The sequence below is a fragment of the Muntiacus reevesi genome, chromosome 4 (genome assembly GCF_963930625.1).
Source record: "Muntiacus reevesi chromosome 4, mMunRee1.1, whole genome shotgun sequence".
Taxonomy (NCBI): domain Eukaryota; kingdom Metazoa; phylum Chordata; class Mammalia; order Artiodactyla; family Cervidae; genus Muntiacus; species Muntiacus reevesi.
The window spans coordinates 108,836,958-108,849,909 of NC_089252.1; the positions used below are offsets into that span (position 1 = coordinate 108,836,958).

Sequence of the window (12,952 nt, forward strand, 5' to 3'; positions counted from 1 at the left end):
TTCTCATGGCTACTTGTTGTAGTGACTGGGGGAGGCGGAGACTCTGGACAGGGGATGGCCTTTCTCCATCTTTCCCGAACCCCCATGTTATCCTGTCCTTCCGGTTAGGCTGTCCTAAAGCTTCTCACAGGCCCTGAATAGGGGAGCTTGGCACCCTGAGTGCGCCTTTCCACCGCCTCACTGATGCTGGAGCCCTGGGAATGGAAAGCCTAATTGATGGAGACTCTCACAGCACCAGCGACACTGGGGACAAAGGCTTGTCCCGTGGGCCCCTTGAGGTCTCCAAGATCACACTCCTCTCCTTGGCTTATACCACAACCCCTGCTTGATGTCTCCCTGAACTATAGTGGCCTATGACCCCAAACCCCAGTGTTCCCCTGGCTTTGTGCAGACCTGGGCCTGGGGGCACAATAAAGGTTTACAGGTGAGCTGGTCTGTGTCTGGTTTCTCGAGTGAGAGTCGTTCCCGGAGAGGTAGGGGTTTTCTGTACAATGCTGTGCTCCCGCCCAAGATCCGCTCCATGCTTTACTTCCTGCCATACTTCCCAACTTTGCTCAAAGTCGCTGGACTCCGAGCTAGTGGAGGGACCGCTGGACCAACAGAGGACCGAGTGGGGAATCAGCCAAGGACCCACACAGGCAGAGTCAACACGGGACCCAAGGGAGGGGATAGGAGGGCACGGGCCCCAGACCACTCATCCCCCCTCATCCTCTTCCTCTCCTCTTCAGGATGGAGTGGGTCTCAGCAGGGGGACGAGGGAGGGACCTGCCGGGACAGCCCGGGCCCTGGCAGCTTCAGCTGGGCCTGCTGCTGAGCGGTGAGAGGGCCTGGTGAAGGCCTGGCGGGGATGGGATGTGATGGTGGGTCCTGGGGTAGCTGGGTCAGGGGCTGCGGAGGGTGGAGTAGTGTAGCAGAACCAACTGACCCCCTGTTCCCAGTGCTGGTCACCGCCCTGGCCCAGGCCCCAGCCCCGGATGTGCCAAGCTGTTCTCGGGGAAGCTGCTACCCTGCCACAGGCGACCTGCTGGTGGGCCGTGCTGACAGACTGACGGCCTCGTCCACCTGTGGTCTGCACAGCCCCCAGCCCTACTGCATCGTCAGTCACCTGCAGGTGGGACTGGGGTGGAGGTGGGGGGCCGAGTCAGGAGGGACTAGCAGCGCCTGAGACATTGACCCTGACCCTGACCCGACCCAGGATGAGAAGAAATGCTTTCTGTGTGACTCCCGGCGCCCCTTCTCTGCCAGAGACAACCCAAACAGCCATCGCATCCAAAATGTAGTTACCAGCTTCGCACCACAGCGCCGGGCAGCCTGGTGGCAGTCAGAGAATGGTGAGGCTGCGGGTAGTGTATGGGGGGAGCTACCCAGGGCTGCCCACCAAGCAGCCCCAAGGCCCTGACCTCTGCCTCCTGTCTCAGGTGTCCCCGCGGTCACCATCCAGCTGGACTTGGAGGCTGAGTTCCATTTCACGCACCTCATTATGACCTTCAAGGTGCCCGCATGTCTGGGAGCCTGCTTGAAGCACCCTGTTTGGCTTCCCAATGCTCGTGAACAGAGTCCCAGATCGTCAGCCCAGCCTCTCTGTACACATATGCTGTGCCCTGGCTAGATGGGAGGCCCTTTCACCTCCCAGAGCTTCTGTTGCTTCCCACCTCCAGGCCTGTGTACACGCTGCCCCAATCCCAGGCTGGGTCAGGCGCTGTCTCCCTGGGGCCCCTACTTCCCCACTCGGGGTGGCATTCCTTCCCGATTCTTTCTTGGCTCCCTCTGGTCACCCCTACCTCTCCATGAGCTGCTTGACAGCAGGCCCCAGCTGGACGGGGTTCTTGACAGGCCTGGGCTGGACTTGGGTCCTGGTACCCACTGATGAGCCGCGCTCCCCACCCAGACATTTCGCCCCGCTGCCATGCTGGTGGAGCGCTCGGCTGACTTCGGACGCACCTGGCACGTGTACCGCTATTTCTCCTATGACTGTGCGGCAGACTTCCCTGGAGTCCCGCTAGCCCCCCCACGGCACTGGGACGACGTCGTCTGTGAGTCCCGCTACTCAGAGATTGAGCCATCCACTGAGGGCGAGGTGAGGGCTGGGCTCTGGGCTTGGGGCAGAGAGGGGGCCTGGTGGGTGCGCCCTTGGACACAGGGCCAGCGTCTGCAATGCCTCCATGCCCTCCCAGGTCATCTATCGGGTGCTGGACCCTGCCATCCCCATTCCAGACCCCTACAGCCCACGGATCCAGAGTGAGTGCTCCCTTCTCTGAGCCTGGCGCAGTCCCAGTGTCCGGCTGCTGACTATTTGGGGCCTCGGGAGCTATTTTGGGTGTTTCCTAGGGCAGGTGCCAAGTCCAGTTTAGCTCATACAGTTAGAGACAGGAGGTCTCCCAAGGTGACCTTGGCAGCTTCAGCCCCCTGGCTGGGCGTGGGCCAGCAAGAGCCGACTGGGCCTGTGGGTTCCCAATCTTCTTCCCTCTGCTTAGACCTGCTGAAGATCACCAACTTACGGGTAAACCTGACGCGGCTACACACGCTGGGGGACAACCTGCTTGACCCCCGGCGGGAGATTCGCGAGAAGTACTATTACGCCCTCTATGAGCTGGTCGTGCGTGGCAACTGCTTCTGCTACGGACACGCCTCACAATGTGCGCCCGCCCCAGGGGCACCAGCCCACGCTGAGGGCATGGTGAGGACCTTCGGCTGGCTGGAGCGGGGCTGTGGGCAGGGGCGGGTCCAGTTGGGCCGTGCTGACCACTCGTCTGCCCACCCGACTAGGTTCATGGGGCCTGCGTCTGCAAACACAACACTCGTGGCCTTAACTGTGAGCAGTGTCAGGATTTCTATCACGACTTGCCCTGGCACCCAGCTGAGGACCGCCACAGTCATGCCTGCAAGAGTGAGTGAGACCCCAGGCCCCACTGCCCCAAAACTCGGTGGCCTGGCTGTGCCCTGGGTACAACCTAGAGCTGGTTGGTTAAGTCCCTAACACCTAGATTGCATCTGAAGGGTATCTGGAAGGAATTCCCTGGTTGCCTGGTGGTTAGGACTTAGCGCTTTCACTGCCAGGGCCTGCACTCAATCCCTGGTCAGGGAACAAGATTCTGCAAGCCGTGAGACATGGCCAAAAAAAAAATTTGTGAAGGGGACTTCCTTGGTGGCTCAGATGGTTAAAGAAACTGTCTGCGATGCAGGAGACCTGGGTTTGACCCTGGGTCAGGAAGATCCCTCAGAGAAGGAAATAGCAACCCACTGCTGTTTTCTGACCTGGAGAACTCCATGGGCAAGGGAGCCTCGTGGGCTACGGTCCATGGAGTCGCAAAGAGTCGGAAACGACTGAACAGCTTAGACTTTCACTTTTCATCCTGGTCTTGATGGCCCCGGGGACTCCTTCAACCCTTCTCAACAGTCCGCTCTGATGAGGGGCCCTGTAGAAAGCCGAACCCCCACCCACAAATTCTGGCTGGAGGCAGGGACCTAAGGTGGCACTGGGGGCCCCTAAGTCCCTTCCTCTCGGGGCACGGTCCCTCCAGTGACCTTTGCCCTCTCCTCCCTCCCCTCTCCCAAGAGTGTGAGTGCCACGGGCATGCTCACAGCTGTCACTTCGACATGGCCATATACCTGGCATCCGGCAACGTGAGCGGAGGCGTCTGTGACGGGTGTCAACACAACACAGCCGGGCGCCAGTGTGAGCTCTGCCGGCCCTTCTTCTACCGGGACCCGACCAAGGACCTGCGCGACCCTGCTGTGTGCCGCTGTAAGGCGGGAACTGAACCCCGGAGCGGGAAGGCTGTCCCCGGGTTAGGAGCAGAGGATGTGCCAGACTACGGCCAAGTTGCAGAGATTCGGGGTGGAGGGTGGGGGGGCGGGTGGAGCCAGACTGGGAATCTAGGGTGGGGCTTGAGACTTGACTGGTGCTGGGCTCACTGGCCTAGGGTAACCCTGCACTTCTCTGTGCTCCCAGCCTGTGACTGTGACCCCGTGGGTTCCCAAGACGGGGGCCGCTGTGATCCCCACGATGACCCTGCGCTGGGGCTGGTCTCGGGCCAGTGTCGCTGCAAAGAACACGTGGTGGGCTCTCGCTGCCAGCAGTGCCGCGACGGCTTCTTTGGGCTCAGCGCCAGCAACCCCCTGGGCTGCCAGCGTATGTGCTTCCTGTCCTGACCTTGACCCTGGACCTCTTACCCTTGACCCAGCCGGACACGAGCACTGCCCCGGCTCCCCACAGTTCTGATGGGTCTCCTTCCCTGCAGGATGTCAGTGTGACCCACGGGGCACGGTGCCAGGGGGCACCCCTTGTGACCGCAACAGTGGAGCCTGTTTCTGCAAGCGTCTGGTGACCGGCCAGGGCTGCAACCGCTGCCTGGTACGACTGGAGGGGGGCCAGAGTTCTGCGCTTGTCCTCAGAGCACAGGGCTGGGGGTGGTGTCCATGCCCCCCTGGGTGGGTGCTGAGGACTTAGGGACTGAACCTGGGTGAGAGGCCAAGGGTGGGAGCCAGTGGTCTGGGGAGTGTCCTTCCCCAAGGAGTGTAGAGGCTGAGGGTCATCATTAGACTCTCTGCTGGGCAGAGAGGGGAGTCTGTTTCGGGTCCTCAGCAACCTCTTGTCCTGCAGCCTGGCCACTGGGGGCTGAGCCACGACCTGCTCGGCTGCCGTCCATGTGACTGCGACATCGGTGGTGCCTTGGATCCCCAGTGAGTGCTGTAAAAGGGGCCCTGGGTGGGTGGGGAAAGGATCCCGGGCAGGATGCCGGATCCCTCTGGAGTAACCACGTGTTCCCCAGATGCAACGAGGCCACGGGTCAGTGCCGCTGCCGCCAGCACATGGTGGGGCGACGCTGCGAACAGGTGCAGCCTGGTTACTTCCGGCCCTTCCTTGACCACCTAACTTGGGAGGCTGAGGAAGCCCGGGGGCAGGTAAGGGGGGGCACTGTTGGGGGGCAGGGCATGGATGGCACTGTGGATGGAGAGGCTGGGTTATGGGTGGCGCCTGGTGGAGGGAGGGTGTCTGCCTTGAGCAGAGCCTCCACTGGAGAGCTGGGGCCTGGGGACAGGCTGTGGCAGAAGAGCCGCCTTCCCTGGCTGCATTGCCTCCCAGGTGCTCGATGTGGTGGAGCGTCTGGCGACCCCTGGGGGCACTCCGTCTTGGACCGGCCCGGGCTTTGTTAGGCTGCGGGAAGGCCAGGTGCTGGAGTTCACGGTGGCCTCTATACCGAGAGCCATGGACTATGACGTGCTGCTGCGCTTGGAGCCCCAGGTCAGACCCTGCGACACCTGACCCAGAGCTGACCCTCTGCACGTGGGAGCACCTCCTCCATCATCCCATGCCTCCATCATCCCACCTCCTCCATCATCCCATGCCTCCATCATCCCAGGTGCCAGAGCAGTGGGCGGAGATGGAGCTGACTGTGCAGCGTCCAGGGCCTGTGTCTGCCCGCAGCCCATGTGGGCACGTGCTGCCCCAAGACGACCACGTCCCGGGGACCCTGCGGCCAGGCGCCAGGTGTGGACACTAGTAGGAGCACCTACCACTGTGGGGGGCGGGCTGTGGGTCAGCCCTCAGCTCCCTGCAGGGCACGTGGAAGACCCACTGCTTCTTCGTCTGTTCCTTCAAGCGCCTGCTCCTCCTGGGTGCTGTTTGCCGATGCTGCCGGGCATGGTGCGGGTCAGAGGAAGGAAGTAGAGAGAACCAGGCCTGCTCCTTCAGGGGTCCAAGTTCCAGAAGCCAAGGCAGGAATTAAGGGGAGCCCATTCAGTGTCAGGATACGGGCTTGGGAGGCTGTCAGAGTGCTCTGAGCAGGGATGTAACTGGCCTGATTAAGGTTTTTATTATATTGGGGAGTTTGTATTTGTTTCATGGATCCTTTTTTAAAATCACTTTCTTTTAAACTTTTTATCATGTAAAAATAAAAATACATAGAAGCAGAGAGAATAGCATAGTGAGCCTGGCTGTACCCACTATAGACATTTTGGGAACTTTACATTTAAGAAAGACTCCTCTAGTTTCCCAGTGGAGGATAGACCTAAAGGACCCAGGAGGAAGCTGGGAGCTCTGCTGGAAGTTACTGAGTTAGCCGAGTGACAACAGGCTGGACACAGGTGTAGCAGTTGAGGTGGCAAGGAGCAGAAGTTTCCATAGGGTTCTGGTGGCAGAGCTGAATGGCTTAGACATGTAGGAAAGGGAGAAAATATGGAAGGGTGACTCCAGGGTTTGGGGTTGGGGCATCTGGATGGCGTGGGCTCTTTTCTGAGATGGAGGCCCAGCGGGGAGCCCTTCTGAGATGCTGAGACATGAGGGGACAAGGCCAGGGGGTAGTTGGACTTGTGTGTCTGGAATTACTGGAGGGCTCACGTTGGAGATGTAAGACTTGTCTGTAAACAGGTGGTTCTCAATTAAATGACCAGAAAGAGGAAGGAGGAGCAGAACCAAGCTTTGGGGTACTCTAGTGTTCGAACCCAGTACAGAGTGAACAGCTGGGGGATGGGGAGAAGTCAGGAGTCTGGACAAGGTCCCAGAAACTGAGAAGAGTGTCTGAGAAAGGAAGGCATACTGTTCTCACTGCATGCTGCTGGACGCCTCAGCAGATAAGAATAGAGAAGGAGCCGCTGGGTTTGGCTACAGGGAGGTCACCGGTGACCTTGGGACAAGCCGACTGCACGGGGTGTTGGGGCACAGCTCCCTGGGTGTGGGAGGCTTTAAGAGTGGACACAGTGACCACGGTTACATTTTAGGGCTGTGTTGGGCTGGAGAACAAAGACAGAGCAGCAACTGAGGGAGACTTGAATCTTGAGTAAAGATTTTTTCAGGGAGGATCGAAGAAGAACCCTAGGGTGGGTTTGGAAGCTGCTGGGAATGATCTGGGGCACGGGGAGGTGATGCAGTCTTGGTGAAAAGGAGCCATGGTCAAAGGTTGGAGGTGGAGGTTGGAGGAAGTGAAAAAAAGGACATGGAGGGAAAACTGGAAAATATTAAGGATTGATGCTGAAGCTAAAAGTTCAATACTTTGGCCACCTGATGTGAAGAGCCAACTCATTGGAAAAAACCCTGACACTGGGAAAGATTGAAGGCGGGAGGAGAAAGGGACGACCGAGGACGAGATGGTTGGACGGCATCACTGACTCGATGGATATGAGTTTGAGCAAGCTCTGGGACTTGGTGATGGACAGGGAAGCCTGGCATGCTGCAGTCCTTGGGGCTGCAAAGAGTAGGGCACAACTGACCGACTGAACTGAACTGAATATTTGTGCCAGGGAAATGCTGTGGGGTTGCAAGGCCATATGGAGTATTTTCAGCACAGGCGTGATTCCAGTGAAGGCATATTAATGAGAATCTTCTGTACAGATTCTCCGCCTGGCTGTCAGCTGTCTGTGGCCCAGCGCAGTCTGTTTCTTGGCCAGTGGTTTGGTTGCTGGGTGTGGCGTGGGGAGGCCCAAGATGATGCATACGGGAACCCTGGGTAACCCCCATACCTGTCTTCCCCTACCCAGGCACATGGTGTTTCCCAGACCTGTCTGCCTGGAGCCTGGCATCTCCTACAAGCTACATCTCAAGCTGGTGCGAACAGGAGGAAGTGCCCAGCCCGAGGCCCCCTATTCCGGACCCAGCCTACTCATTGACTCGGTGAACACCTCCCTCTCTCCACACCTACCAAGCTGGTGGGGCCCGTGGGCTGTGTCCTGTAGTGGTGGCCGGATAGACGGGGCCGGGGATGGAAGAGGCAGGTCTGGAGGGGGGCACCAAGCTTAGTGATCTCACGTGGTCCAGGCTCTGAACCTCACTCTTCGTTGCTCATCTCTCAAGCTGGTGTTGCTACCCCGTGTCCTGGTGCTGGAGATGTTTAGTGGGGGTGACGCGGCCTCTCTGGAGCGCAGGGCCACGTTTGAACGCTACCGCTGCCACGAGGAGGGTCTGATGCCCAGCAAGCCTCTTCCCTCCGAGGCCTGTGCCCCGCTCCTCATCAGCCTGTCCACGCTGCTCTACAACGGAGCCCTGCGTGAGTGTGTGTGGTGTGGCTGGGGGGGCAGAGGTGTGGGGGCTCAGCCTGACCTGCCCTGTCCCCTCTGCCCGCAGCCTGTCAGTGTGACCCGCAGGGCTCCCTGAGCTCCGAGTGCAACCCCGATGGCGGTCAGTGCCGGTGCAAACCCGCAGTGGTGGGTCACAGCTGTGACCTCTGTGCCCCTGGCTACTATGGCTTTGGCCCCACGGGTTGTCAAGGTATTCACCGGCCTCATCCCTCTGATTGTCCGCCCCCCGCCCCACTACTGTCCTTCCTCCTTTTTCTGGCGCTACTTCTTCCTTCTTCTCATTCTGGCTTCGGACCCCACATGCTCAGCCCTGATCACTTGACCTACTCTTCTATCCCCTGACTTTCCACCCAGCTTCCCCTCAAAGCCCCTCCCTGGCTCAGTCTCCGCCTTGCCCCCAGCCTGCCAGTGCAGCCCCGAGGGGGCGCTCAGTGGCCTGTGTGATGCCACCAGTGGGCAGTGCCCCTGCCGAGCCGGTGCATTTGGACTTCGCTGCGACCGCTGCCAACGGGGCCAGTGGGGGTTCCCAAGCTGCCGGCCCTGTGTCTGCCACGGGCACGCAGACGAGTGCGACCCCCACACTGGCGCTTGCCTGGGCTGCCGGGACCACACCGGGGGTGAGCACTGTGAACGGTGAGTCTGGAGCAGCCGTGGACGAGCGGGTGGGTAGCACGCCGCTCAGGGAGGATGCAGCGTTTCCCTCTCTCCTGCCTGCAGGTGCATTGCTGGCTTCCATGGGGACCCCCGGCTGCCCTACGGGGGCCAGTGCCGGCCCTGCCCCTGCCCGGAAGGCCCTGGGAGCCGCCGGCACTTTGCTACTTCCTGCCACAGGGATGGGTACTCGCAGCAGGTCATGTGCCACTGCCGGGCAGGCTACACAGGTGAGTGGGGAGGTGCAGGCGCGGGACCAGGGTGGAGCAGCTGGGCTGAGCACTCACGCGGTCCCCCCCCCCACTGTGGACAGGGCTGCGATGCGAAGCTTGTGCCCCCGGGCACTTTGGGGACCCATCAAGGCCAGGCGGCGGGTGCCAACCATGTGAGTGCAGTGGGAACATTGACCCCACGGACCCGGATGCCTGTGACCCCCGCTCGGGGCAATGCCTGCGCTGCTTACACCACACGGAGGGGCCGCGCTGTGCCCACTGCAAGCCTGGCTTCCATGGGCAGGCTGCCCGGCAGAGCTGTCACCGTGAGTGTGGGGATGGGGGGTACTGCTGGGCAGGGCTCCCCTTGACTGGTGCGTGCCCCTTGACTAGTGTCCCCATCTCGGCTGGCACAGGCTGTACCTGCAACCTGCTGGGCGCAGATCCCCGGCAGTGCCCGTCCACTGACCGCTGCCACTGTGACCCAAGCAGTGGGCAGTGCCCATGCCTCCCCAACGTCCAGGGCCTGAGCTGTGACCGCTGTGCCCCCAACTTCTGGAACCTCACCAGTGGCCGTGGCTGCCAGCCCTGTGCCTGCCACCCAAGCCGAGCCAGAGGCCCCACCTGCAATGAGGTAGTGCACTTCCTGTGGATCCCTGGGTGGGCGGGGCCAGCTGCCTGCCTCCTGCCTCGAGAGCTCTGCCCCGGATTGACCTCTGCCTGTTCCCACTCTAGTTCACAGGCCAGTGCCACTGCCGTGCTGGTTTCGGCGGGCGGACCTGTTCTGAGTGCCAGGAGCTTCACTGGGGAGACCCTGGGTTGCAGTGCCGCGGTGAGGGGGCTAGAGGGGCCAGAATAGATGGGGGGGGTGCTTCCCAGGATGCTCCACTGGCACCCTGACTCTGTGGTCTGTCCTCTGCCCGCAGCCTGTGACTGTGACCCTCGCGGGATAGATACACCTCAGTGTCACCGTTCCACGGGCCACTGCAGCTGCCGCCCTGGCGTGTCTGGCGTGCGCTGCGACCAGTGTGCCCGTGGCTTCTCGGGAGTCTTTCCCGCCTGCCATCCCTGCCACGCGTGCTTTGGGGACTGGGACCGCGTGGTGCAGGATCTGGCGGCCCGCACACGGCGCCTGGAGCAGTGGACCCAGGAACTGCAGCAGACGGGTGTGCTGGGTGCCTTTGAGAGCAGCTTCCGGCACCTGCAGGAGAAGCTGGGCACTGTGCAGGGTATCGTGGGCGCCCGGAACGCCTCCGCCGCCTCCACCGCGCAGCTCGTGGAGGCCACAGAGGAGCTGCGGTGCGGACGAGCCCGAGGATGTGTGGTGGGGTGGGGCAGGGGCCCAACGTGCCAGGGCTGAAGTCTGTATCACTTCACACAGGCGCGAAATCGGGGAGGCCACGGAGCGCCTGACCCGACTGGAGGCTGAGCTTACAGATGTGCAGGATGACAATTTCAACGCCAACCACGCACTGAGCAGTCTAGAGCGAGATGGGCTTGCACTTAATCTCACACTGCGGCAGCTTGACCAGCATCTGGACCTGCTCAAGCATTCAAACTTCCTGGGTGAGTTGGTGACCCCCGAGGCAGGTGGCTCAGGGTGGATCTTCAGCTGACTGCCTGCCTCTGCCCAACTCAGGTGCCTATGATAGCATCCGCCAGGCCCACAGCCTGTCTGCAGAGGCAGAACGCCGTGCCAACACGTCGGCCCTGACGGTGCCCAGCCCTGTGAGCAGCTCAGCAGACACCCGGCACCGGACAGAGGCCCTGATGAGTGCCCGGAGGGACGACTTCAACCGCAGGCACATGGCCAACCAGCGGGCCCTGGGCGAGCTCTCTGCCCGTACCCACGCCCTGAGTCTGACAGGCATCAACGAACTGGTAAGGCTCGGTGTGGGGTGGGACATGTGGGTGTGGCTGTTCCTTCCCCCAGCCCTGACTTGTTCTGTGCCTGGCAGGTGTGTGGGTCCCCAGGAGACGCGCCCTGTGCTACAAGCCCGTGCGGGGGTGCTGGCTGCCGGGACGAGGAGGGGCAGCCCCGCTGTGGGGGCCTCAGCTGCAGTGGGGCAGCAGCCATGGCGGACCTGGCGCTGGGTCGGGCCCGCCACACACAGGCAGAGCTGCAGCGGGCATTGGCAGAAGGCGGTGGCATCCTCAGCCAGGTAGCTGAAACCCGTCGACAGGCAGGCGAGGCCCAGCAGCGGGCCCAGGCAGCCCTAGACAAGGCTAATGCGTCCAGGGGCCAGGTGGAGCAGGCCAACCAGGAACTGCGGCAACTTATCCAGAATGTGAAGGACTTCCTCAGCCGTGAGCCTCCCTGTGGCCCAGGCCCCGTGGTGTTTCCCCTGTGTCTGTGTTCATACTTGAGTCAGAGCCCACACAGTACCTGTGTTTAGGACTACCAATGGGCAGGGACTCAGGATGTGTGGACCCCGAGCCCTGCCTTTATGTCATCCCAAAGTCCACAACCCCAAATCTGTGTCCCATGTAGAGTCCTGTCCTTGTGGTTACATCCGTCTGCCTGCAAGCAAATCCATACCCCATGTGTGGTCTCTGAGTCCATACCCCCAGGTTGTGTCCTTGTGCCCATTCTCTGACCTTAAGCCCTTGCCTGTGTCCCCACAGAGGAGGGGGCTGACCCTGATAGCATTGAGATGGTGGCGACCCGGGTGCTAGAACTCTCCATCCCAGCATCACCTGAGCAGATCCAGCAGCTGGCGGGTGAAATCGCAGAGCGGGTCCGGAGCCTGGCAGATGTGGACACAATCCTGGCGCGCACTGTGGGAGATGTGCGCCGGGCAGAGCAGCTCCTGAACGACGCGCGGCGGGCATGGTCTGATCCCGAACCTTGGACCCCCCCCCCCCCCCGCCCCCCGCTCCCCGCCGCCCCCTCCTTGACACCTGATCCTGATACTGGCAGACTCTGACTCCCTCTCTTCCCCAGGAGCCGGGCTGAGGGTGAGAAACAGAAGGCAGAGACAGTCCAGGCGGCACTGGAGGAGGCCCAGCGGGCACAGGGTGCTGCTCAGGGTGCCATCCAGGGGGCAGTGGTTGACACACAGGACACAGAGCAGACCCTACACCAGGTGTGGCCTCCCTGGACACCAGTGGGGCCAGGTTAGGAGCACACTGCATAAACCCCTTTAATCCTGGGCCCACCCACGGCAGGTGCAGGAGAGGATGGCAGATGCCGAGCAGGCACTGAGCTCCGCAGGTGAGCGGGCTCAGCAACTGGATGGTCTCCTGGAGGCTCTGAAACTGAAGCGAGCCGGGAATAGCCTGGCAGCCTCAAGTGCCGAAGAAACGGCTGGCAGTGCCCAGGATCGTGCCCGGGAAGCTGAACAGGTGGGTTGAGGCAGAGCCAGCTGGAAGGGCTGGGGTTAGAGGCTGGGCCTCCACTGGGCCACCACCCAGCCCCCGGCCTCTACATCCACAGCTGCTGCAGGGCCCCCTGGGGGACCAGTACCAGACAGTGAGGGCCCTGGCTGAGCGCAAGGCCCAGGGTGTGCTGGCTGCGCAGGCGCGGGCAGAGCAACTGCGGGACGAGGCTCGGGGCTTGTTGCAGGCCGCTCAAGACAAGCTGCAGCGGTTGCAAGGTGAGAATGGGGGTGGGTGGGCCCCAGAAAGGTGGGGCTCTGGGAGAAGGACCCTTCATCTGAGACCCATCTCTGCCAGAGCTGGAAGGCACTTATGAGGAGAACGAGCGGGCGCTGGAGGGCAAAGCGGCTCAACTGGACGGGCTGGAGGCCAGGATGCGCAGTGTGCTTCAGGCCATCAACTTGCAGGTCCAGATCTACAACACCTGCCAGTGACCCCTGCCCGAGGCGTCCCCCGGTCCCTAGCCTCACCCCGCACGCATGATCGCCTGTGCATGAACAGTCCTCAGCCTGGCAAGGCCCCCGCAATAAACCAGTGTGAATCCCCGGGTGTGGTCTGGACTCTGATTTGGGGAGGGCGGGGTCTCTGGGAGGAGTCTGTAGAGGCGGCCACCCGCCGGGCCCCAGCTAGGCCCAGGCACCGGAGCCCCGCCCCTTCCGCTCGGCCCGCCTCCGGAGCTGCCCGGCGCCGCGTGCCCG

At 61.7% G+C, this 12,952-nt stretch overlaps 1 protein-coding gene across 2 annotated transcripts; it reads left to right on the plus strand.

Annotated features, from left to right (window-relative positions):
• The first annotated feature begins 555 nt into the window (after nt 1-555).
• LOC136166838 (laminin subunit beta-2) lies at nt 556-12,800 on the plus strand. Of its 2 annotated transcripts, XM_065933712.1 has the most exons (33): nt 556-638; nt 729-817; nt 939-1,111; nt 1,196-1,331; nt 1,419-1,492; nt 1,889-2,077; nt 2,175-2,238; nt 2,475-2,677; nt 2,767-2,887; nt 3,557-3,745; nt 3,953-4,132; nt 4,242-4,354; nt 4,604-4,683; nt 4,773-4,905; nt 5,087-5,245; nt 5,364-5,491; nt 7,477-7,609; nt 7,790-7,982; nt 8,060-8,203; nt 8,415-8,646; nt 8,731-8,894; nt 8,978-9,202; nt 9,293-9,510; nt 9,612-9,708; nt 9,803-10,175; nt 10,258-10,442; nt 10,516-10,757; nt 10,835-11,183; nt 11,502-11,709; nt 11,821-11,962; nt 12,045-12,221; nt 12,313-12,472; nt 12,552-12,800. In XM_065933712.1, exons 2-33 carry the CDS (start codon nt 730-732, stop codon nt 12,686-12,688), a joined length of 5,409 nt encoding a protein of 1,802 aa, XP_065789784.1. In that variant the 5' UTR covers nt 556-638; nt 729; the 3' UTR covers nt 12,689-12,800. The 2 variants fall into 2 exon arrangements, with proteins under 2 accessions (XP_065789784.1, XP_065789785.1); XM_065933713.1 differs by lacking the exon at nt 556-638 and having other exon boundaries at nt 662-817.
• Nucleotides 12,801-12,952: the final 152 nt, after the last annotated feature.